At 40.5% G+C, this 23,485-nt stretch overlaps 1 protein-coding gene across 1 annotated transcript in view; it reads right to left on the reverse strand.

Moving 5' to 3' along the window:
• Positions 1-193: 193 nt before the first annotated feature.
• The window catches only part of vat1 (vesicle amine transport 1), a 40,125-nt gene continuing 16,833 nt past the window's right edge, over positions 194-23,485 (reverse strand). Inside the window, exons 5-6 of the mRNA XM_067968927.1 lie at positions 21,688-21,923; positions 194-8,115 (exon numbers count right to left, since the gene is read on the reverse strand). Of these exons, the coding sequence (XP_067825028.1) occupies positions 8,029-8,115; positions 21,688-21,923 (323 nt within the window). The 3' untranslated portion in view covers positions 194-8,028. The remainder of the gene's footprint in view (positions 8,116-21,687; positions 21,924-23,485) is intronic.

Below are 23,485 nucleotides of genomic sequence, written 5' to 3' on the forward strand. Positions count from 1 at the left end.
CTCAAATTTGTAGTTTAACAGTTCTGAAAACCAGAGTGGAGGATGCAATTCATGCCTGCTGTTCTTTACACAGCAAGATCCCAGTGTCATTAATGCAGGCAAGGCATCTCTGCAGAGGGGAGAGATCAAAAGCAAAATAACCACACCCTTTAAGAGATTAATACTTCCACAGACTGACAAATAGATCACCAAGTTTTATGTATGCATTTTATTAATCATTTAAACATTTAAGGCATATGGTAACACCTGGCATAAACAGCATAACATATCATTGTAGAATCCACCTAAACAGCAACTGCAGTTTTATGTAACTGCCTCACACACGTACAAAAGCAGCTTTTATTAAGAGATTAAAACACTGAATAAACCAAGCGCAGTTAATGTTTGACCTGTTAAAAAAGGACAGTTCTTGCCTTAAGTGACTTTCCAGTTGTGACCCTTTTGAGACTAGATGTGCCCAGATAAAGCCACTGTCCTAATGCACAAGCTGCAGTAAAAAAAAATCCCCATTTCACTTTAACTATGCTTGTTCAAAGCAATATTTGAGTGTTCAATGTTTGGCATAAACTAGCTCCATACTGTAGTTCTGATCACAAGTTTATAAATTTAACAAGAAAATTCAAAGTCAAAAAACTCAATATGGACATTCTTTAAATTCCATTCTAGTGTACAGTATACCAAATGCTGATGTCTTGATTCAACATCAGGATGACTTAGTGTTTAAGTTTTACCAAGACTATAAAAAGGAAGCCCCCTCCATATTACACCCAACAGGAAAAGAATTATCTTGGTTTTCAGATAGAAGCTACATTAGCCCATCTTCAGTCATGTTACCAACTAACTCAAGACAAGGAATGTTGAATTGTGGTTATACTGAGCTATCTTTGGCAAAACTGTATAATGAAGGTATCAAGAATACAATCCTATAAACTTACCAGTGTGAAGCCACAATATCACTACTAGATATTGGAGATTTACCATTTTAAAAAAGTGAACATTACAAAACCACATCTTGAAGCTGTTCTATATGCTGAAAAGCATTGGAGGATCTTGTTTGCAGGGGGGGGCGGGCGCAAGAAAGAGGGGTGGACGAAATCTAGATAGATAAGTATATTAAGTTTGCACGTTTTAGGTGCCAACTGCAGTACTGGGAGACAGAACTGAGGAACTGTCAGACCCAGCATTGCTGTCAGCCAGGTAACATGTCCAGTTTTCCACAATTAGGACAAGCCTGAGTTATTGAACAGATAATGCTGTTTCCCCTCTGCATTACAGATGTCTCATCTTAAGCTAAGGGCCACAGCTCCACATTGGTTCCTGCATGAAGCAGTCAAGAAAAAAAAAACTTACTTTGCCACCCTATAAATGTAACCCCCATACAAAACACACCCAGGACACCTGAAAGAAATGCACATTTTATTTTCTTTGAATATCAAGTGCACATTCATTTAAGTATCTTGGGACCCTTACTGCTGCATGTTAAAATTGTTTTGACACTTTATGCATTGCAGATGTTCTTTCTATAGTATATTATGGTAAACCCACAAATCACATTATTCTAATTATTTGATTAGAATCAGTCGACAAATGGCAGTTTAAATCTTGATGACTTTTGCCCATCAGTTTGCAATTCAAAAGTTGGGACTGTAAACAGGGTTTCTCACCCTAGAGATCCACAGACACCTTTCCATGAGTTGTCACCTATGGACGGCCACATGGAGAGAGTAGTCTCCTCCTAAAACTCTTCCCTACCTACACAACCTATTAGCAAGTCACAGCTGCCACATATCAACCAAACACTCCTTACATCTCCACATTGCTTAATTCATGACTGTGTACAGCTGCTCAAAGTCAATCAAGGCCCTTCTCCTGAAATCCACATCACAAAACCACTATGCACACTTAGGGGCCAGATTGTGAACTGGTGCTAAGTGACCAGCAATGAGCCCCAGGGAAGGTGTTGGGTCTGCAGCTCGAGACTTCACTCAGGGGGGGCATTACACAAAATTACCTTGGCAAAGCATTTGCTCCCTGCCAGCACTTATTGGCATAGTAGAGGTTTTTTTTTGGGGGGGGGGGGGGGGGTGGGGATGCATTTATATCACAGTTTCTGCTTTGTACAGACAGTAAAAAGTAAACTTGTGTGGTGTAAATGCAGAGTCAAACTCCTTCTGAGCCTCACTTCAGTGTCAGTTTAGGCCCCAGCTCCAGGCTGCATTTACACAAACTATAGCTTTGCACCAAAGCTACATTTATAAAGTTATCAAATTTCAATCAAACTGTTCCTGTTTAGAGTATAGGCAATGTTATTTCAGACTTTGAGAGATTCCACAAGTGCCATATTTAATAGGAACATAAACGTTCCACCGACTTACTGGCAAGCATCTCACAATCCTTTGCCAACTTAGTTATTCCAATAAAATGGCTTTCATGTGCAACTCAGGTTTATTTCTGTGAACAGCACAAGATGAGAGGATGCTTCACTGGATCCAGCAAGCAGTTTTGACTTGTAGGATTGTTGGTCATAAATTGAAGGCCAAGATCATTGACATTTTTGTTCCTTAATTTGGACTTGATAAATCATACACAAAATGTCTGTGCTGTAATGAGGATTGAACTAATTAAAGTGGCAGTGAGCTTTGTTGAGATTCCCTATGCTGGAACCACCTGCTCTAAAACCTGTTGCCATAGCTACCATACCAGTCTTTGGAAAAAAAGTCTGTTGCAACAAGATAGCTTGCACAAGAAAAACTTAAGCATAGACAGCTGATGCATTGATATAAAATGTCAGCCTAGCAATATCCTAATCATTTTATCAAGACAGTGTGCTTATCTTATGCTTCAGTTACCTAAAGGTTCTCTACTCCAGAACAGAAATGTGATCAGACACTTCAGATCATTAGCAGACAGTATTGCAGTCGAACACTTAACTTACAAAATTGAATTGCTGTTACAATTTAGATATTATTGGAATGAATCATCTGAACACAGATGAATGCTCCAGAATGTGCATTTGAACACTAATCAAAAAGGGATTCACAACTGTAAATCAAAGATGGCAGGTTTAAGTAATAAGCCACATGAAGGCTTACTTGGCTCTTAAATCCTGACAATGGACAAAGTTTTATTTGAAATATCATACATAATCCCTTCTTTGACATCAAGCTGAACCACAGAGAACTGGATACCTGTTAAATTACATCACTTCATCCAAATCACATTCAGAACCAATTGGCCCCTGGTTTTCACAAGTCATATTGGCACATTGTTTTGGAAGTTAGGAGATAAGACATTGAAGCTGTTGCTCAGGCTCAGCTTTGAATAAGGCAGTGTGTAAATGTGAAGGTTCAAACACTACCACAGTGGACAGATGAGTGGATGCCAATTTTTCTGGTCTCTCTCCAATTCTCCCCCGTCCATAATTCATGTGTGGGGTGGGGGGGGTGGAGGGGAAAGAGAAATAAGAGGGGAAAAAAGGCCATTTGACTGCAGGAGGCTTCACAGTCCAGTGCATTTCCAGAAGATACTGCACTGGCAGGAACCTTAGCTGATTAGGCCCTCTATAACCTACAAGTACATAGGACAATTGTATCAGCTCCCTAGGTGAGTTAGCTCAGTACATATCTGGGACCAACTTGGAACCCTTCTGGCTATGTGGATCAGCTACTCACTGGACCCTGAAGGAAACAATCCAGGCAAAATTTATATCAATTGTACAATGGATTGCAATGCCAGCTACAATCCCTCTACCAACCAATTCAGTTCAGTGCAAGGAGATCCAAAAGTGGGGTGGTTCCCACACAGCCTCCTCAGAGCAGTAAATGGGACGGAGGAGCCTTATAGGGACTAAGTTGGAAATTTGAATAAAGTCAGTAATGGAATGAACAGTAATAACACAATCAGTGGAATAAGCAGTCAGATCACCAGTGAGTGGCCAATTGCCTGGTAAAGCCACAAGTGATGTGTTGTTACTAAAATAACCTGGGTAATTCCCAAGCAGTCCACAGGGAAACAGATTAAGGAAACAATGCTCCCTCTCTGGCTAAAGACGACATGGGCCAACTCCAACTTGGTATTTATACACAAGGCGACAAGCTCATCTGTCCACGTGGTTAATGTGCAATGATTCCAATTGCTCAAGTGCTCTTTGGTCCCCAGTTATTTCTGTAAGGTTGTAGTTAGTAAACAAGGTAATTCCCCCTTTCACATCACATTTATAAACTTAAATCTTAGGACATCAGGGTTTAAACCAATTTTTTTTTCAATTTACCAGGAAACAAAACATGGTTAAAAATCCCTCCTTTCCATTAATTTAGCACATGAAAGGGGCTAGAGTAATAAGGCCACTCGTGATAAATGGCACAGAATTGTATGAGATTATCCTATCAATGAAGCTCTGCACCCTAAAAGGACTCAGCCAAATATTAGTGGTGGGGCAGTGGGCATATTACCATCATCCCTTTTGCTTCCTATTATCTAATCATTTTCCCTTCTCCCCAACACTAAACAGAAACTAACCCATCACCCTTTTTGAACTGTGGGGGCAAGAGTTTGTTCGCTATACTGCAATAGAAGATTACGGGATTCATCTAACAGATGGCTCAGACTGACCAATCTTTAATCATCTACTGGTAATCTGTCAAACAGTTCCTTGCAGAAACAGGCATCTTCTCATTCATTAGTACACATCAAAGCCCTTTGCAACTGCAGTAATGGACTGATTTTAAGTAAAACATTGATCCAATTGTAAATGGGAAAAGAGCAGGGGAGTGGGACTAATTGGTAGCTCTTTTAGAGAGCTGGCACAGGCATGATGGGCCAAATGGCCTCCTGTGCTGTATTATTCTATGATTTAGTGGGGGTAAGGTTCTGATGAACTGTTTCAGAATTATTAAAGAAGATGATTTCAAACCATATATGACATTTGTTCACAGGAAGAAACTCAATACTGTAAACTACTCTTCAGAAAGCTCATACACTAATTTGCTCATCCCAACTCCCTCAATTTAGCCACTTGAAAATAAACCCATCAACCACATCTCATCCTTCAGGCAACAAGTGAGTTGGAGATAAAAGGTTGGTTTCCATTCTTTGCAGAGTTGTGGATCTAGGTACAAAGCTACATTTGATCTAAAAGGGGATAAAACATCAGGGACAGGCCCCTCACTGCCCACTGCAGTGTTGTCCATTGAGTCTTAAAGCAGTGGCTGCAAATTATGGGTTCCTTTAAAGTTGGAAAGAACTAAAACAGAGCTTCATTAGATGGGACATTATTCTGTACTCTAGTTCAGAGGACAGAGTATTAATATTGATTGAAAATATTAAATACATTTCACTAGCTCTGGAAAAATGCATTTAAAACAAGTTTTCATCTTGGAATCTGGACAAAAAACATTTTCCACCAAATCACAAATGCTCATTTTTCCTGTAGATTTATCCAGTGTGAGAATGGAATAAAACTAGTTAAAAGACTCTCCTTCACAAGGCACTGGATTTGTACTCTGTGGTTTGTCCTGCAATTGCAGATTTGATAGGCAGAGGTTACCGTTAGCTTATATTGTTATCTCTGGCATACACGACATTACTATAAACTAATATGCAGCTTCATTATTTTGGTTAAGAATACTTGGTGCTATCAGGCAAGATAAAATGCCAAATTCAGACCAGGTTACTAAACAAGCAAAGAAGAGCCAAGTGCCCTGTGCAGAATAGTGGCATTCGAGTAAACCCTACTGACAAATCTGAGGGAAATTTGGCATCCATCCTCACATGCAGGAGATGGAGTTAAAAAGCCCAGATGCTATCTAGGCATTAACCCAAAAGTAAAGACAAGAATTTGGCTCCAGTGCAGGAAGGAGTCCTTAGTTATAGAATCATTAATTAATCACAGGAGGCAAATTGTGCTTGTGCCACTGCTAGATCCACACTGCAGCTATCTTTTCCAAGCCTACATTCCTGGTGCAAAAATATAGGCAAAGTATGCTTTAGCAAGAGGTCTAGCTTCCAGCTCCATAGAATCACACTTCAAGCTCTTTTGTAATGTAAACAGAGCAAAAGGAGTTTTATGGAGTAACTCACATTGGTCTTAGTGGCTCAGTCAAGGAGATCAATTGCCTCGTGTCACATTTTTATTATGCGTTAAATAGTCAGTCCTGGATGTGTATAACACTGACATACCATCCAGATTTGTATTTAGCTTAGGAGGTTGATTTTTATTTCCCCATGTAAAAACATGGAATACACATGGATGCTTTGGAGCATTCCAGGATGGAATCTAAATATTTGGAGGCACCAGTCCCCTAGGTTGGTCAGTAGAGTTTCCATTCTAAATATGGGTCCAGTTTAGTACATTAAGTACTTCCTTCCCCCTCTCCTCCCCCCACACACCTACTCGTGCACCTTGTACCCTCACTAAAGTTAGAGGCTTCTAAAAAAAAAAATTAATCCTTGTCAGCCAGGGAATAACAGTTAAATCTGCTTTAAACAGAAACACAAGCCATGCTAAACTGGAGCAAGCAAACATAAGTGCAATTAGATCAGCACGTACTTAGAAGTGCACCTTTGAACACAGCAGCTCTAAGCAGCACGACCCATTTTATCACAGGGACGAAAAGGACGAGGGCAGCAGTGCACGGGACAAAAATCATTTGTACTAATTAAGCAAAAAGAACAAAGTGACTGGTCATTAATTCCAGGTTAGACCAAACAGCACAGAAATAAATCATCGCCTTTGTCAAGGTTATAGCTGGAGATGTGCAGCTACTCCAGGATTTGATCATCATTCCAGCCAGATCATAATTAGTGCAGGACTTAGTGACTCTTTAAACTGGAGTTCAGATTGGGACTTTGCTCCCCTTTGGGAAAAAAAGGAACATTACTGTAAATTATAATGACATACTAAAAGGCTCAAACTGCTTCCGCTCTGAATCGCTATCATCCAACATGGAGTAAAATCTGACTCCTGTGAAGAAATTAAGTTAGAGGTTACTATTTCCCCATGATGCTTTTAGTACATGAAGAAAATTAATGCCACTTAGCTGGGTTTTAAAATGAAAGTTTGCTATTCGTTTGCTCCCAATCTTGCTGAGCGAAATCAACTAGTCTGGATCTGTGCACAACCCCAGTTACAACCCTGGTAAACAGTTCATCTGTGATCAATTACAGCCTTGCATTTAAAAAAAGTGGAGTCCTTAAAACCCCATGTACAATTAACACCTCCATGGGTTCAAACTGATCAACCATCTCTATTAGCTCTGTACTGTGAATCAGTTAGTACTAACCCTTTAGGTTTTATACATGGACAGATGGTATCTTCAGGAGCCAGCAGTTGGAAGGTGGGGGGCGGGGGCGGCAAGGAAGAAAAAGAATAATTGAATCAAATCGAGGCCAAGGTGAAACATGAAGGTGGGTGGGAGAGGACAAGCACTGCACAGATGACACATTTAGCAGATTCTGGAAGTCAGGCATCTCCAGTCTAGCTGCATGGAGCAAGCCCATTGATTAAAAGTAGCTTCAGAGCATTTTACAATTAACCAACCCATGCTGTCCACAGCAAGTGGTCAAACTTGTGCCTCTGGCTAAAGGATGCTATTAACCAGCATGAATCGGTTCTCTCATGCTGGATCTTTGATCTACATGTAGGGCCATAAGGACTATTCACAGTAGTCGTCTCGAATCATTTCACAAAGGGTGCAACAGTAGAACCACTTTAAGTCTGTTTGAGATGTTTTTAACATGTTTGTGATGGAACATTTTAAGTGGGGGTGAGGGGGGGGGGTGGAAAGAGGAAAAATACAAGCTAGTTACAGGATAAAAGTTGTATGAAAAGCCCATTATCAGGATAGTATCTTGCAAGCAGCAAAACCAGCTCTAAATAGGTCCGATTACATGAGTAGTCAGTCAGTATGGATTTGCTTCCCTGCTTCAAGCTTAAGTTAGTCATCTGTCCATCTTCAGGTCATAAAAGGTTAGCACCTTTAGCCAATTCACAATGTTATTCCCTGCTTTCTATTGGAAATAGTTGGATTCTTAATTTTCAGTCTTCTTTGCTTCAGGGACCAGAATGACTTTCCCAATGTTCTTGCGCTCCTGCATTTGCTTCATAGCATCTCCAATCTGCAGAGGAAAAGAAATTCATACCTATAAGATTCACTGTCAAACTCAAAAAAAAAAGGTTCCCATGGTTTTTTTTTTAAAAAGTGAAACTGAACATTTCATTAGTTAAAAATCCAAACAAAAAGTTGAGCAGGCACAGTCAATTTAAATATTTAGTAGGAAAGAAAATTAACTCCTCTCCACAATGAGGAAAATTTTAAATCCAAGAAACTAAAATCTCATTGAAGTTGGTGCTAAAAATTTGGTCCACTAGAAAATCTGTCAAGTCTTAAGTGTTAAAAAGTCACATGTTGCCAAGTGACAATTATAGAGCTGATTTCCTAAGCAGATGGTCACATTTTAAGTACCAGGGTTGCTTGGCACTTGAATAGACCTTTCACAGTTGGAGCAATTTTAATCACTCAGTTGGGTGGAACACTTAAGGGAAGGGGGTGGGGGAAGAAAAAATATAATCTTAATTACTCTGCCCTCCCAGTTGAAGGTAGCTTTGCAAAAACAGAAATTTTTGAAAATCCTAAATTGGGGAGGAAGGGACCAGAAAAATAAAAAGCACCCGGTGACACATCAAATCCAAGCCTTTAGTTCATCAATTAAGTCCATCAGTGTAGTGATGGCAGTGAAATACTAGACAAAGACACTCTAGATTGCAGGCATTGTTTATTAAGTTCTTCCAAATTATATAGAGACATGCTTAACCAATTATTTTTTAAAAAGGCAAATTGCATCTCATTTGAGAAGGAAGCAGATCGAGCACTTTTTCTTTCCTCCCTCCATTTGCTTAGGTCTGGTGAATTACAGTAAAAAAGTTCCCAGTGGCCCAATGGATTACTTGTGCAATTTTACTTTGCATCAGCTGCAGTTTCACTACTGGCATGAAGCTGGAGCATCACTGACTACCTGACTCAAAATATTACACAACTCACATCAGTGCAAACTGTACCACCACCACTCTGGGTCTACATTACAATTTATATTTTAATATAAAAACTGCAGTGTGTCAATATAAGTGTCATCCAAAAAACAATATTTTAATACATGGAAACAAAAACAGCCTGGATCCAACAAGAGTACATTTCAGTTGCCAATTAGTCTAAAATCCTCCAATAATGTTCTCAATATGTGCATAAAGTGAGCACTTTAAAACCAGTTACAAAGTACAAGACTATAGTTAATTTTAAAAAAGGGAGCAAAACACTTAATTGCTAGGTTGAGCCATTGGAACACCCAATGTGCTATATAGAGCAATAGCACATTACCAGATCTGAAAAAGTTACGTCCACAAAGTAACTTCCTACAGCACTCAAGAGAAGTACAAGCCCTATCTGATAGAAGGCTCCCTGAGCAGTTCCTTTTAACCTGTAGTTGTGGAGTTACCACATGATGGCACCCTACACAAAACAGAATGTTGCAGAAGCCAAGTTTGGCATTTACTGACCATAAAACCAAAAAGGGAGAATTCAGGAATGGAGTAATTGTTCTGATTTACAATGTGCTCAGACAATTGAATGTCAGTCAAAATACGCCATTTCACCCATTAAAGTTTATTTTGTAGGGGGTCAAATATTTAATACAGCAGTGATTTAGGAGGAATTGATTTACAGATTAAACCATTATCGCAGAAACCTTCTACAATTCTATACCAGCCCGAGACTGGGAGCTACAGAATTGATTTGCAGCGGGCAAGACTAGATTTAGTGTTTGTCCGGAATCACACGCATTGATGACCAGAGGAGAGTTCGGTGCACAAATGCTTCCAAGCACAGATACAGCGCCACTTCTTGGCTGTTAAATCTTAGCAGTACAGGAAAGGATGACCCATTTTCTAAAAACAAAGTGTTTTTGTTTATGAAGTGCTCATAAGTACAACAGAATCCTGAGCACTTTTTAAAAAGTCAATTTTCCACTTCACTGGAGTAACACATCATGGCATCAAGCCAAAGCATTGAGCTGCAATTCGTAGCATCACTAGCACTGATTAGGGTCATAGTTGTGCAATACAATGGGATAAGCCAGTTTTCAGTCACCGTTAACCACTGAAATACCAGGGATGGAGAAGGTAAACTAGCATTCATCTCACTAGAACAGAAAAATGTCAAGGAGATCTGATGCAGGATGTTTAAAATGGAGGGGTTTTGATAAGATAAATAGGGGAAAACTATTTCTAATGGTAAATTGAATAATTAGGTTGCATAACATTTAAGACCATCATCAAAAAAACCATGGGGAAGATTATATACACATAGTGTAGTTTTAAAAAAAATATGGTTGTTAGAACAAGGAGTGTCCTACCAGAAAGTGGTGGAAACAATGTAGAAGAGATTTTTTTTTTAAAAAGTGGATAAATATTTGAATAAAATAAACTTAAAAGGGTACGGGGATAGGAGGGGAAGGTGACTGAGACTAAGTGGATAGCTCTTTCAAAAATCCAGCAAAGGTGCAATGAACTAAATGGCCTCCTTCTGTTGTAAAAATTTTATTGCAAGAAGTGTGCATGAGTTTTCTTTTAAGTGGCACTATTCATTTTTTACTATGAGTAGCAGTGATATCTTAAAGAATAATTCAGATTTTTAGGCAATAAAATCTTAAGTCACCAAACTACATGATGGGGTATGTTTTCATCTTCACTGCCTGAGCGGTGATCTGACACGGCTGATCGCACACCCTTTATAGAACCCACCTGATTTTCACTCCATTGAGAACATACAGCATATTGAACAGACAACATGGCAGTTCACAAGGTCACTTAAAGCAGTTCTTTTTTTAATTTTGGGGAGGGGGGAGGGGAGGGAGGGAAAATGGTGGCTATTCCTTCAGCTTCCTCAGCCCTAAGCTCTGGAATTACCTCCCTAAACCTCCCCACCTCCTTTAAGACACTCCTTAAAACCTACTCTTATGACCAAGCTTTTGGTCATCTGTCCTAATATCTCCTTACATGGCTTGGTGTCAAATTTTGATTGATAACCCTCCCATATAAAAAGGCAAGTTGTTGTAGTAAGATGAAAGAATTCCTGCTGCAGATACATCACTTCTACCCAGGGAAGTTTGCTTGAAGCGGATAAATGTTTCTTCATAAGAACAACATTAATCTCGCCAGGTTGCTCTGAGGCACAGCACTCTTCTGGTTAGGAGTGATTTATTCAGGGCCTGCCGAGAGTTTGGGAAACCTACGAATGAGGATAGACAAGCCCAGAAGTGCTCCATGAGGCGAAAGTCCCATGTTCAACTGCTCAACTGCTTGGATTTTTGTATTCTCCACTGCCCTTCACTTAAATTTTCTCCTCTTGTGGAGCAATAGGTGAAGCTGAAGCCTACTGCTCTATTCTTCAGCCAACTGGTTACTGAAGAAACTGGAGCCAGAAAACTTTGGATTGGCTTACAGGATAGTTTTTTTTTAATTCATTCATGGGATGTGGGCGTCACTGACAAGGCCAGAATTTATTGCCCATCCCTAATTGCCCTCGAGAAGGCGGCGGTGAGCCGCTACTGTCTGTATGGTGAATGTTCTCCCAGTGTCGTTAGGTAGGTAGTTCCAGGATTTTGACCCAGCGACAGAAGACACGGCAATATATTTCCAAGTCAGGATGGTGCGTGACTTTGAGGGGAACGTGCAGATGGTGTTGTTCCCATGTGCCTGCTGGCCATGTCCTTCCAGGCGGCAGAGGTCATGGGTTTGGGAGGTGCTGTCGAAGAAGCCTTGGCGAGTTGCTGCAGTGCATCCTGTGGATGGTATACATTGCAACCACAGTGCGCCAGTGGTGAAGGGAGTGAACGTTTAGGATGGTGGATGGGGTGCCATTCAAGCTGGCTGCTTTGTCCTGGATGGTGTCGAGCTTCTGAGGAGTGTTGGAGCTGCACTCATCCAGGCAAGTGGAGAGTATTCCATCACACTCCTGACTTGTGCCTTGTAGATGGTGGAAAGGCTTTGGGGAGTCAGGAGGTGAGTCACTCGCCACAGAATACCCAGCCTCTGACCTGCTCTTGTAGCCACAGTATTTATATGGCTGGTCCAGTTAAGTTTCTGGTCAATGGTGACCCCCAACGTTAATGGTGGGAAATTCAGCGATGGTAATGGCATTGAATGTCATGGGGAGGTGGTTAAACTCTTATTGGAAATGGTCATTGCTTGGCATTTGTCTGGCACGAATGTTACTTGCCACATATCAGCCCCAGCCTGGATGTTATCCAGGTTTTGCTGCATGCGGGCACTGACTGCTTTATTATCTGAGCAGTCACACATGCAACCAGCAGCGAATGTCTCTACTTCTGACTTTATGAGGAGGGAAGATCATTGATGAAGCAGCTAAAGATGGTTGGGCCTAGGATACTGTCCTGCAGCAACATCCTGGGGCCGAGATGATTGGCCTCCAACAACCACTACAATCTTCCTTCGTGCTAGGTATGACTCGTCATGACTGGTCCCCGTTCCTTCCTTTTGATGCTGCAGCTGACCATATTTACAGAAAAAAAGGCAACTGGAAGTTCAGGAAACAACTTAAGTGACTTCATCTCCTGAACAGAAAAGATGGGCTTTGTTGACTAGTTCTAGAACTATTGGAACAAACTTGCAAACCTGGCTGGGTCCAAATTTTGAGTCTTGCTGAAATTTTAGTTTCAGCAGCCAGTTTGTTCCACATACACATACTGCATTTATTTAGCACCTTTAATATAGGAAAATATCCCAAGGCACTTCATAGAAGTGTAAGCAGACAAAAATTGGCACCAAACCAATATTAGGAGGGGTGACTAAAAGCTTGGTCAGAAGCAAGTTTTGAGGAGAGTCTGAAAAGGGGAGAGATGGAGCAGTTTAGGGAAATCCAGAGCTTAGGGTCTAGAGAGCTGAAGGCAGGGCTGCCAATGATGGGGTGAAGGGAACGGGGATGCACAAAAGGCCAGAGTTTGTAGGGGGGGGGGGGGGGGCACAAAGTTCTTCGGAGGGTTGAGGGAAATTACAAAGATTGGGCGGGGTGATTACAGGAACGGATTTGAGCATGCAAATGAGAATTTTAAACTGAAGCATGGGGGCCCTGCAGCCAATGAAGGGGAGTAAGCACAGAGGTGATGGGTAAGCAGACTTGGTGTGGATTAGGACACGGGCAGTGTAGTTTTGGAGAAGCTGAAGTTTTGGGAGGGTGGAGGTGGGAGGCTGGCCGGGAGTTCATTGGAATAGGAGAGTCTGGAGGCTGAAGGAGGGGCAGACACGAGCGATGTCACAGACGTGGACTTAGGCAGTTTTGGTGACTGAGGATTGGGTCGGAAGCTCAGCCCAGGACGAAGTAGCGAACAGTCAGCTTCAACCAGAGGCAATGGCTGGAAACTGGTGACAAATAGAGTCCAGTAAATTCTATTGTTAACAATACTATGTTTTAACACACAGGACACAAGCAAACACCATCACTTTTCTCTTAAGCAAATTAAAATCGCACTAAAAGATATCTCATGTAGTAATAAAGCTTTACACATTGTTACTGGCTCCTCAAAATGTGAAAGTTCTTTGAATTAACCTAGCTACTTCTTTGGAAGGGAGTGGAAAGAGAAAGAGCAAAAGCACCCATTTCTAGTCACTTTGGCAATCATTCACATGGTGTCTTAACAGCAAATGTCAGTAGGCTTTTCAACTATTGTGGCATCACAACCAAACTCAATGCTGTCCTTATTCAAGTTTCACACACACATACTTTGCTCAAATCAGGAGCAGGGCTTTACTCAGTTTCACCTTCTCTAGCCCAGGGCTGCTGAAATCAAATGTAGCACTCTAACCCCAACTTCACCCAAAACATGCCAATTCAGCACAAACTGGAAATCAAACTTGGAACTTTCCTGTTCTATGCAGTTACTAAACTAGATGTAGGGCCATAAAAAATGAAAACATTTCAATGATTTATGCTAAAACCAAATTGTTTCATTTGCTGGCAATTTAACTCCCATACATACAAGGAGGCCAGCAGAGTAAAGAATAAAAAATGTTATGGAACTATGAAATGACTTCACTTGCAAGATATTTTAACTGGAGAAATGTTTGAAGAATTTACTTTGTTGTGCAACAGAAACAAAACTATTAAGATTTTTAATTAGGTTCCTCGAGAAGCACATTGCATTAATGAGATACTATATCAGCACATCTACTCTACACACAGTGTAGTTATTAACATCTACAGATGCCAGAATTTTTAAAAGGAGTGTCGGTGATTTATTAGAGATGTGCACAAGTAAAGGGCATGCATAATAGATATGAAATCCAGTGCCTGTCCAGATTCATGGGTCATAATTCTAAGTGCCAAAAGCATCATTTAAAAAAAAATGTAATCTTTTCATGCTGATTTTCTCTGACCTGAAGTCAGAAGTCGACAGTTACCTGCCAATATGCAAATTTCCCTCACCAACTGCAATCAATCTGTAGATGACCTCTAGATTTGCAGCAATTATTCCTTAAAGGGTACACCAGTTACACCCCCCCCAATCAGTATAATACATTAGGCATTACATGTGCTTCCTTTCCTCTGGCAGTTAAAAAAGGCCAATGGTGGAACAATGTCACTTATGTAGAACACTGATGCTATGAGACCGGGTGAGCTTCACTTCTCAGTTCTGAAGCATCATTGGAAGAGAGGGGTGCTCACTCCACACACAAAAATGGTTCTTCCAACAGATCCTATATTAAACCTAAACTTACAGCAAATTTATAACAAAAGCATCTTTAATAATTTTTGGCATAACTGTTCCCTCTTTTCTACTTTACGCTCCCTGGATTTGAGAGGGCAGTGAAGTATTGCCTCGATGAAAGAAAACAAACCCTTCCTTCAAACCATCTCTAACTCGTGAGTCATAGAATAGGAATGAATGACCCTCAATTATCACTGATCCTTCCTACTCTGCCTGCAGTCACTGGCAGCATGAGTGTTAGAAGTTTGCACAGTGATCTGAGATTTGTAAACCATTAGAATTTTAGTATATTTCTACCCTCTCCTTCAGCACTGCAGAGATATGTTTGTCAACGCAAGTAGCATTTCCTGTGAGAAACTTTCACCTTTGTGCAGCAGAAATTAAGAGCAATATACAAAAAAGGTGAGAAGTTTGCAGAATGAAGCATTAAGAGTTTATTTGATGAACTCCAGGGTGAGTGGAAAGAGATGGTCAGAGGAACAAAATACACTTCCAGGATGGATCTCATTAGAAAAGTTGGGATTAACAGTTGTGCACTCAAGGCTGCTAAGTTTTTTTTTATTCGTTCACGGGATGTGGGCGTCGCTGGCGAAGCCAGCATTTATTGCCCATCCCTAATTGCCCTCGAGTGGGAGAAGGACCTGGGAGCTACAGTTCAAGAATCACTGAAGGTCCTTGACCAGCATCACAAGGCTTTTATGAAAGCAATCGGATGTAATACTAGGACAATTAAATATAAAACTGGAAGTACAGTCCTTGGTCCAGCCACATCTAGTTTTGGTCCCCTTATGCGGTGGAGACTATCGAGCCCAGGAAAGAGGTTCACAGGAGAGCTACTCGCCTGATACCCAAGTTTGAGGGCCCTTTTCCACCAGGACAGGCTTAGAGAACTTGTGCTTTTTATTTTGGAAAAGCATAGACTTCAAGGGAAGACAAAGTTATAGAAGGTGGGTGGTTTAATGGGGACTGGTGATATCAGTCACCATGGCTTCCTGGAGCAGGCTCTTATTATTTTTGTAGGTTGGAGGGGAATTTCCCCAAAGTTGTTTCTTAAATTGGCCAAAGGGTTTTTTCCACCTCTCCCAGGAGATTGTGACTGGTAGAAGTGGGATCAATGGTATGTGTAGGTTGCATCATGTTGAGATTGGTCCATTAAGCCTGTTCTGTCACTTTCCACTAACATTAAATAAAAAACTTACATGATTGGGGAGGGGGAAGAAAGGAAAGGGAACTATTAAAAAAAATTGGCACAGTGAGATGCTGACATAGCTCCCAATTGCAATCATTACAGTTGTACTTACAGGACAAAGTTAAATTAGAAGTGCAAAGAAAAACAGAATTGAATTGGATCATATGGAACAAGAGAAAAAAAGTGCTGAAAAATCAAGTAATAAACTTAAAATGGTTAGAGACAGACACCAGGCTAGACAACATCCAAAAAAAGTCAGGTTAGTGCCAGGGTGAAACCCTTCATAAACAAGTAGATTTATGAATTCAGAAAATTGGATAATTTTAATCCTCCTGGAAAACAGGTTAATTAGGGGGGAAGGGACTTCACAAGAAACTGGAAAGCTCAACTTTTAGTCATAGACACATGAAACTCACAGCAAGACAGAGGTTGTGATAATGTGGCTTTATGAGAACACAAAGAATGCCCCATACACAGAATGCAAAAGTAGGACATGCATGTAGAATTCATCCTTATGGATTTACCTTCATTGACCCAATTCAGAATAATATTTTTCCCAACTTGTCAATCAGCCAACTACAGACTTAAAATCAATGATAGTAAAAGTGAAAAGAAAAAAAGTCAAAACCTTAACACAAGGCACTTTAACTGAATGCAACAGTCCAAAGCAAGAGTTTGCATCCTACACTGAATTTGACTAATCCAATTTAAAATGGTGAACGGTACCTTCCCAACAACTTCCTAAACTGTCACAAGTGGCAAGTTAAACATTTGTTCCATGCTCAAAAGATAAAGCAAATCAGCTGTTTGGACAGTGATGCAGAGCGTACAGCTCCTCCTAACACCTCACTGTGATACTCAAGAGGCAACACCACCACAGCTGCCAACTATTTGCTCTTTATTTAACCTTTAGCACTGTTGGGTTGCTGGGGTGTCAAACCTATCAGGACACCTTTCCATTTGCTTTTAGCACAAAAAAAGCAAACCACTAAAAATTGAATACCTCCTCTCCCAAAACAGCTCGACAGTATATACACACTTCATTTGGTTCCCCCATGCGAGCATCCCTTCCCCCTCTCCAAGGCTGCATACCATTTGTGCTCGATAGGACACGCACCTACTCCCAGGACAAAAAAAACATCTCAGCCAGTTGGAGGTCCTTTTGATTGTTCCTTCCTACAGGGAGTCACCCTACCACCACACTAAGCAGGTCATTTGTATAAGCAGCAACCAAAGTTTCAAGTATAATCACAGGTCTGAGAACAAACCCACAATTTGCATTTTCAGCTGAGCTGGCAGAACGGGCTGTACAATTAACCTGAATACCCCTGGAGTAGCTGAAACAAAAATGGCCAGAGTTGCCACTCAGCTATGTTGCTTTGCAAGAAACAAAAGCATGCCAGAATTAAGATTCACATGAACAACAACAACAAAAGAATGAACAGCACCCACTAAACCTGAGTCACCATTTTTGAGGAGGAGAGAAAGCAAGTTTGCAAATAAATGCTCAATGACAGATGAACAAGAGATTCAATATGACCAGTACCTTTAGATCTCAAGCCCTAGTTTCAGCAGTGGCAATCTTAGGTTCAAAATGGACCCAATTTTGTAGAATATGTAGAATTCAAACAGAGATCTGCCTTTACAGAATTTGGTCATGACATCTTCTCACATTGGCCAGTGTCTTTCTTTATTGCTCCTTCAATGCTTTGTTAGTCCAACAAAGCTGACATTGCCACAAGTCTGCCTCGAGTTTCAGGGTTTTAAAGAGTGAAAAACAGTGCAGTGTTAAATGGAACAGGTTTTTCAGGGATTTAATTTGATTCTAAAGTGCCTGACAACTAAATTTAACAAAAATTATGGCACAAACCCAGATACCAACTCAGATAGAAATTTTCTTCTCCCCCTCCCCTCCATCTAAAACTGTGTCTCTGAATTGCTCAGAGGGTTCAACCCTTCAGATCACTAACCTGAACCTGTGCAAAAGCTCCCCATACATAATAAATCTCAATATTTGACATTTTCAATGTTGGCATCTCTGCCAACTGGTTCACTATTTACTAATGACCATATTGGTGGTCATGCTCAATTTTTCATCTAGGCATTCAAATCTTGAAGCAAGTTGAACCATAGAAATTTACAGCAGACTGTCATTTGGCCCATCATGTCTATGGTAGCTCTGCTAGGATAATCCAAATCTAAACCCGCTGTCCTGTTCGCCAATAGCCCTGTATCTTCCTCTGCTTTAAATAGGTTTCCCTTAAAAAGATGCAATGCTCTCTGCCTCAACTATTGTATGGCAAAGCATTCCATGCTCCAACAAGTCTGTGTAAAGAAATTTCACCTAACCTCTCGCCTCACTCTCAATGACAATGACTCACTAGTCAGAGGGCATAGACTTTCCCTGCTGACGATCAAAACTATTCTACTTATTCTTTCTAAAAAAACTTCTATAACTCAGTTCTTAATCTTCTCTGCTCCAACAGATATAGTGCCAGTATCTTAAATGTTATATCCATTAGTGACAGAAGATATTACAACCGCATAAGAGGGCCTTTCTGTCTTCATCAACATTCACTACTTTGGAGGTCAATTAAAAATTCTACTCCCACAGATGCACCACTATTGTCCAAGTCTCACAGGAAGTTAAATTCTTCACAATTCTCAGATCACAGGCTTCTAGAGGTTATGTCTGTAAAGCTGCCAAATGAATTGCTAGAGTCCCAATTACTCGGTTGTACAATCATGTTGAAAAGCTGCTTCTTAAAACATTTAAGACTACTTGAATTTCACATACAAAGTTTCCTGCTTTGGCGTTTTTTTGTTAAATATCCCTAGGCGATCTTTTCTACAGTGCAATACAGACTCCTGCAAATGCCAAGAGAAAAGCCACTAGAGTTCTTTTCAGCAAAGACCTAATTAGATCACTGGATTTTGTTAGTGCACATGGCAAGATTAAGTGGTCAGGATTGTACATATTTAACTAGTGATATGGTAACCAAATACTGCACAATATTTACAGGTAACATGTTTGCTGGTTTAGACTAGGGCTCAAGAATAGGGAGATGATCAGGTGGGTTAAGAAGTTATTTGGCACTATTTCAAACTGCCAATATGGAACATTAAATTTCCTATTTTAACAGTTACCAGGTTAACAGCCAATAAAGCTTTTATGATCTTGAGGTCATGCTCGAGTTGCATTTTTAAGTCAGTGTATGTATTAGTTACCAAGCTAACATCAACACTGGTACTCAGATAGTCAGACTATAGTGCAATAGGATTTAAGAGCTGTGTCAAATGTGTTTAGTATAGAAAGAATGAACTTGCATTTATAATTGCACCTTTAGGATGTTCCAAAGTGCTTTAAAGTCAATGGAGTACTTTTTTGACTTGTAGTCACTGTTGTAAACATGGCAGTCATTTTGTGCACAGCAGTGAGATAATCTGTTTTAGTGATGTTAATTGAGGGATAAATATTAGCCAGGAAACCAGGAGAACTCCCCTGATCATTTACATCCACCTGACAGGGAAGACAGAAACTTGGTTTAACACCTCAGCTGAAAGATAGCACCTAGTGTGCATACATATCTAATATTTAATAAAGACCCTTCTGGTATGGGAATACAAATTCTGATATTTATAGTGGTTTTATGTTAAGACTATGTAGCCAGGTGCTAGAAGCTTAGGTTTCAGATGTCCAAGCATAGATGCAACTTTTAGTGTTTATGCTGGTACATTTTTGTTTAAACTTAAACCTAAAAGCTACACACATGTACAATTCAGTGTGTCAATTCAGAAATAAGGCTTGACAATTTGGGGCCTTTTTGACTAGAGCAAGTGGAAAAAGAAGTGGTTTACAAAATTGAGGTTTCAAGATAGTAAAAAGCTGTTCCCATAGTTGGTGAATCAATGACAAGGAGGATGATGTTAAAGAAGGGGGAATGTAAAAGACATTTTTCATTAGAGGGTCATGGAACGCTTTATCACAAGTGGCCATTGAGACAAAGACTATCATTTAAAAGGGAATTGGATAAGCATCCTCATACATTCCAGCAGCATCACTGGATCACAACCTTGAGCAGGAATCCTGGCTAATTTTAAGCTGCCTCAGGCTTAGGACACTAAAACCTATCATGCCCCATTGCTGCTCTACCTGGAATCAGCTAACGGCACAAACCAATAATCCTACAGGTGGCCCTTCCTGGTCTGAATGCCTCAATCATATCGTGCATTTAGCTACCATGGAGCTCCAGAAGGCAGCGTTTATAAATTTGCCCTCTGAGACCAAAGGAATTCTCACTTAAAGCCAACATATCTGCTGGTTTTAGTAGTAGAGCTTCAAAGTTTCTATTTCAGGAATTTATAACAAAATGTGAACTTGTAGCCAACTGCATTTGGGTTCATGTAGGCCTCCGCCTCTTTTTACACAAAATGCTGCTGTAATAGAACAGCCAGACTCCAGTCTTTTCGGTGCTAAAGAAAAGGAACTTCAATTTATAAAATTCACACTCAGGACTGCCCAAAATACTTCACACCCAATGCAGTCAGCATGTTATGTAGGCTAGATTTTAATATTTAAACACATGCTCTACAAAACAAATACAACTACAGCAGAGAAAAGGTCAGTGCTGCATAAAAGGCCTCCTTTCTGGCAATGCTACAAATCAACAAGATGCAGCTAAGCAGGTTCTAAAGTGAAAATTGACCAAGTTGGTCAATACTCTACTTACAAAAAGGCTGTTAGGCTGCTATTTAAGACTCTCAATCCTATTTTAGTGATGCACAATGGGGGAAAACCACAATCAGAGCAGGGAAATAAAACCATACAAGTCTCTGTCCATAAAGCTTCCACTGTTGCCCAATTCATTCCCTCCATCTCCTACCACCACATGCCCCCAGCTTCAGTTCCTCCATTTATTCTGCTCATTCCTTCTCTTCCCCCAAGGTATTCTCAAGGCAGTGACTCATGCTTTGGTATAGTTCCTTAGCCATTGGCAGGTCTCTACATTACAACAGTGACTACACTTCAAAAGTACTTGATTGGCTATAAAGCACTTTGGGATATGCTGAAAGGCACTATATAAATGCAAATCTTTCTCTTTTTCCTTCCTCAAAAACTCATTCAAGTGGCCATTCTTCATTCATAAAATAGATAGATTTGGCAAGCTATTTAAACTATGGGGCAGTACAGCCAAGCCCAATCCAAGCTAGTGTCACTGGATAGTGCTCAGGAGTGGTAACAATGGCTTACTTTTCTCTTTCCCTATCTTGGAGGCACTGAAGCACTCATCTGGGGCAGTGGCAGAGATTAGCACAGCACAGGTATCTTTCCATGGACTCTTAATCCAAGTATTTATTTTTAAAATTCATTTAACTTCACAAGTGAACGGGTTTATTTTAATGGAGGTGGGGGTGGGGGTGGGAGGAACGAGGAAGAGAAATAAAAAAGGTGACTTGGGTTTTACTAAAGTGCAGATATATTTCCCACTTTGATCCTGTGGTCAAATAGTCAGCCAACACTCACATGAATAACAGACACAGACAAGTCATTGGGCCAGTATCCCAGCAAGAAGAAAAACAAACAAAAAGGAGATGGTGGATTGCCTGCAACACTGGAGGATGACATTTATGTACAAACCAGGAACAATGTAGGTGTGGATAAGCCATTAGATATTAACACCTCCAGGGCACATCATGCCACGTTTGTTAATTAAGTTGCTTACCTGCTCAAATGACCACACAGAGTCCACTCTAGGTTTGATTTTCCCTTCTTTGTACAGAGAAAGCAGCTTAGTGACAACATCTGTAATCTGGTCAACCTCCAGGTAGCCCAGATGATAGCCACACACAGCCTTGTTGGAGTGCAACAGCTGCAGGCCATTAATACTGAACTTATTCCACCAGATCTTTGCCATGGCCAACGGGCTGCGTTTCGGTCCAGTCAGCAGATTTGCTGCACCTGATTTAAAAAGAGTCAATTCCAAAGCAATTAGAACTTTAATAAACAATAAAAAAAAGGAATGCACATGATGCAGGATAGATTAACAACACAGATAGCCTTAGAAGGTCTCAAGAGCCAATTGTGCTTGAAAAGGCACTTTCTGCTCTATCAGTAGTCATTTAGAATCTGGAGTGCTTCCCATATCCAGCAAAATCCAGACCAGAGCAGCACAACGTTCCATCTGAAGGGTGTTCTGACCGGGTCATGCCATTTCAGTCATACCCTACTGCCAGCAACATCTACAGTAGTATGTACACATTACACACAGCAAAAGCTAGAAAGTCCTAAAATGGTTTTGTAAACATTTGATGTGTAAACCACTACATATTCACTCAGCCTGCAATGTAGAAGTCTTTGTCTTCTTGCTACAAGAATAGCAGTGTTCTGACATGTGGGACAAGCCAGAGACTTTGCTCTGCTCCTCCTCCGCCATGCCATTCTCCTCATATTTATGAGCAAAGAACAAATGCTGCTCTTTACAAAACTAGATTCATTTGCTCGTAATTGTACTTAAAGCATCCACTGCATTCCCATTAAAAGTGCTAGGGCTCCAAGGTCAATTTGGCTTCTTTGAATAGCCTTCAAGGAGAAGCGAACAAACATTGACCTCATGTGCGTCGTTGAGCATCATAGGGACAAGCAGTGCAGAAGCATGTAGGAGTTGCTGATCATGAAGTGAACGTCTTGCAGTGTTGATGACCCTAGAGAGTTTTAACCAACACACATACACTTTTATTCACAGTATTTGACTTGAGTGAATTTTTTGTTCATTAAAAATGGATATATTAGAGTGGGGTAATTGAATACTTTTTCTGATTTGGTCAGGATCATGCTCTCTGTACTCAGCCTCAATCTCAGAAGAGCTCTCCTTCTCTGTACCAGTTGAACTTGTCCCAATTTCCACATTCAGAGTCTGCTTAGTGGCGAGAAACATCAACACCGCTCAAGAATCGGACTCGACTGCACACAAATGAGGTTATAACAGGCCTGTGCTCCCACTGCAACTATAAATCATAGGCCAATATGCTGGCTATTTTAGGGTTATCAAGGTTGGCATTTATGTCACCATCTTTATGGCCTCTGAATGAGACCAAATAATGGCAAGTTTGGGGTATTTGTGATGTGGGCTCATGCCAGTTAAGAACTGGGATGAAACTGCTCCAATTCATTCATGCAGGATCTGCAGAGTGAAGAGACCTTCAATCCAGCAGAAATTAACTTCAGACCCCAAAGTGAAAGGTTAATGTGCTAAGCCATTGCACCTCTAGTCCCCTCGCTCTCTTACCTTCCCAAGAGAATACACTTAACAGCAGGCAAGTGTATCAGAACATTGAACACAGCTCAACGTGCGTTTTTCATAGTCTTAAATGACTCCCTGCATACTGTTTTTAAAAAACGAATATCCAAGCATATAATAGGATCCCTGGTTTCAATTATTGTTTCAGATTCACATACTCTTATTCAGTACAAATTGCCTGCTCTCAAATGAATAGTCCCAGGGACATAATGAATTAACCACA

Source organism: Heptranchias perlo, chromosome 30, assembly GCF_035084215.1.
Source record: "Heptranchias perlo isolate sHepPer1 chromosome 30, sHepPer1.hap1, whole genome shotgun sequence".
Lineage (NCBI taxonomy): Eukaryota > Metazoa > Chordata > Chondrichthyes > Hexanchiformes > Hexanchidae > Heptranchias > Heptranchias perlo.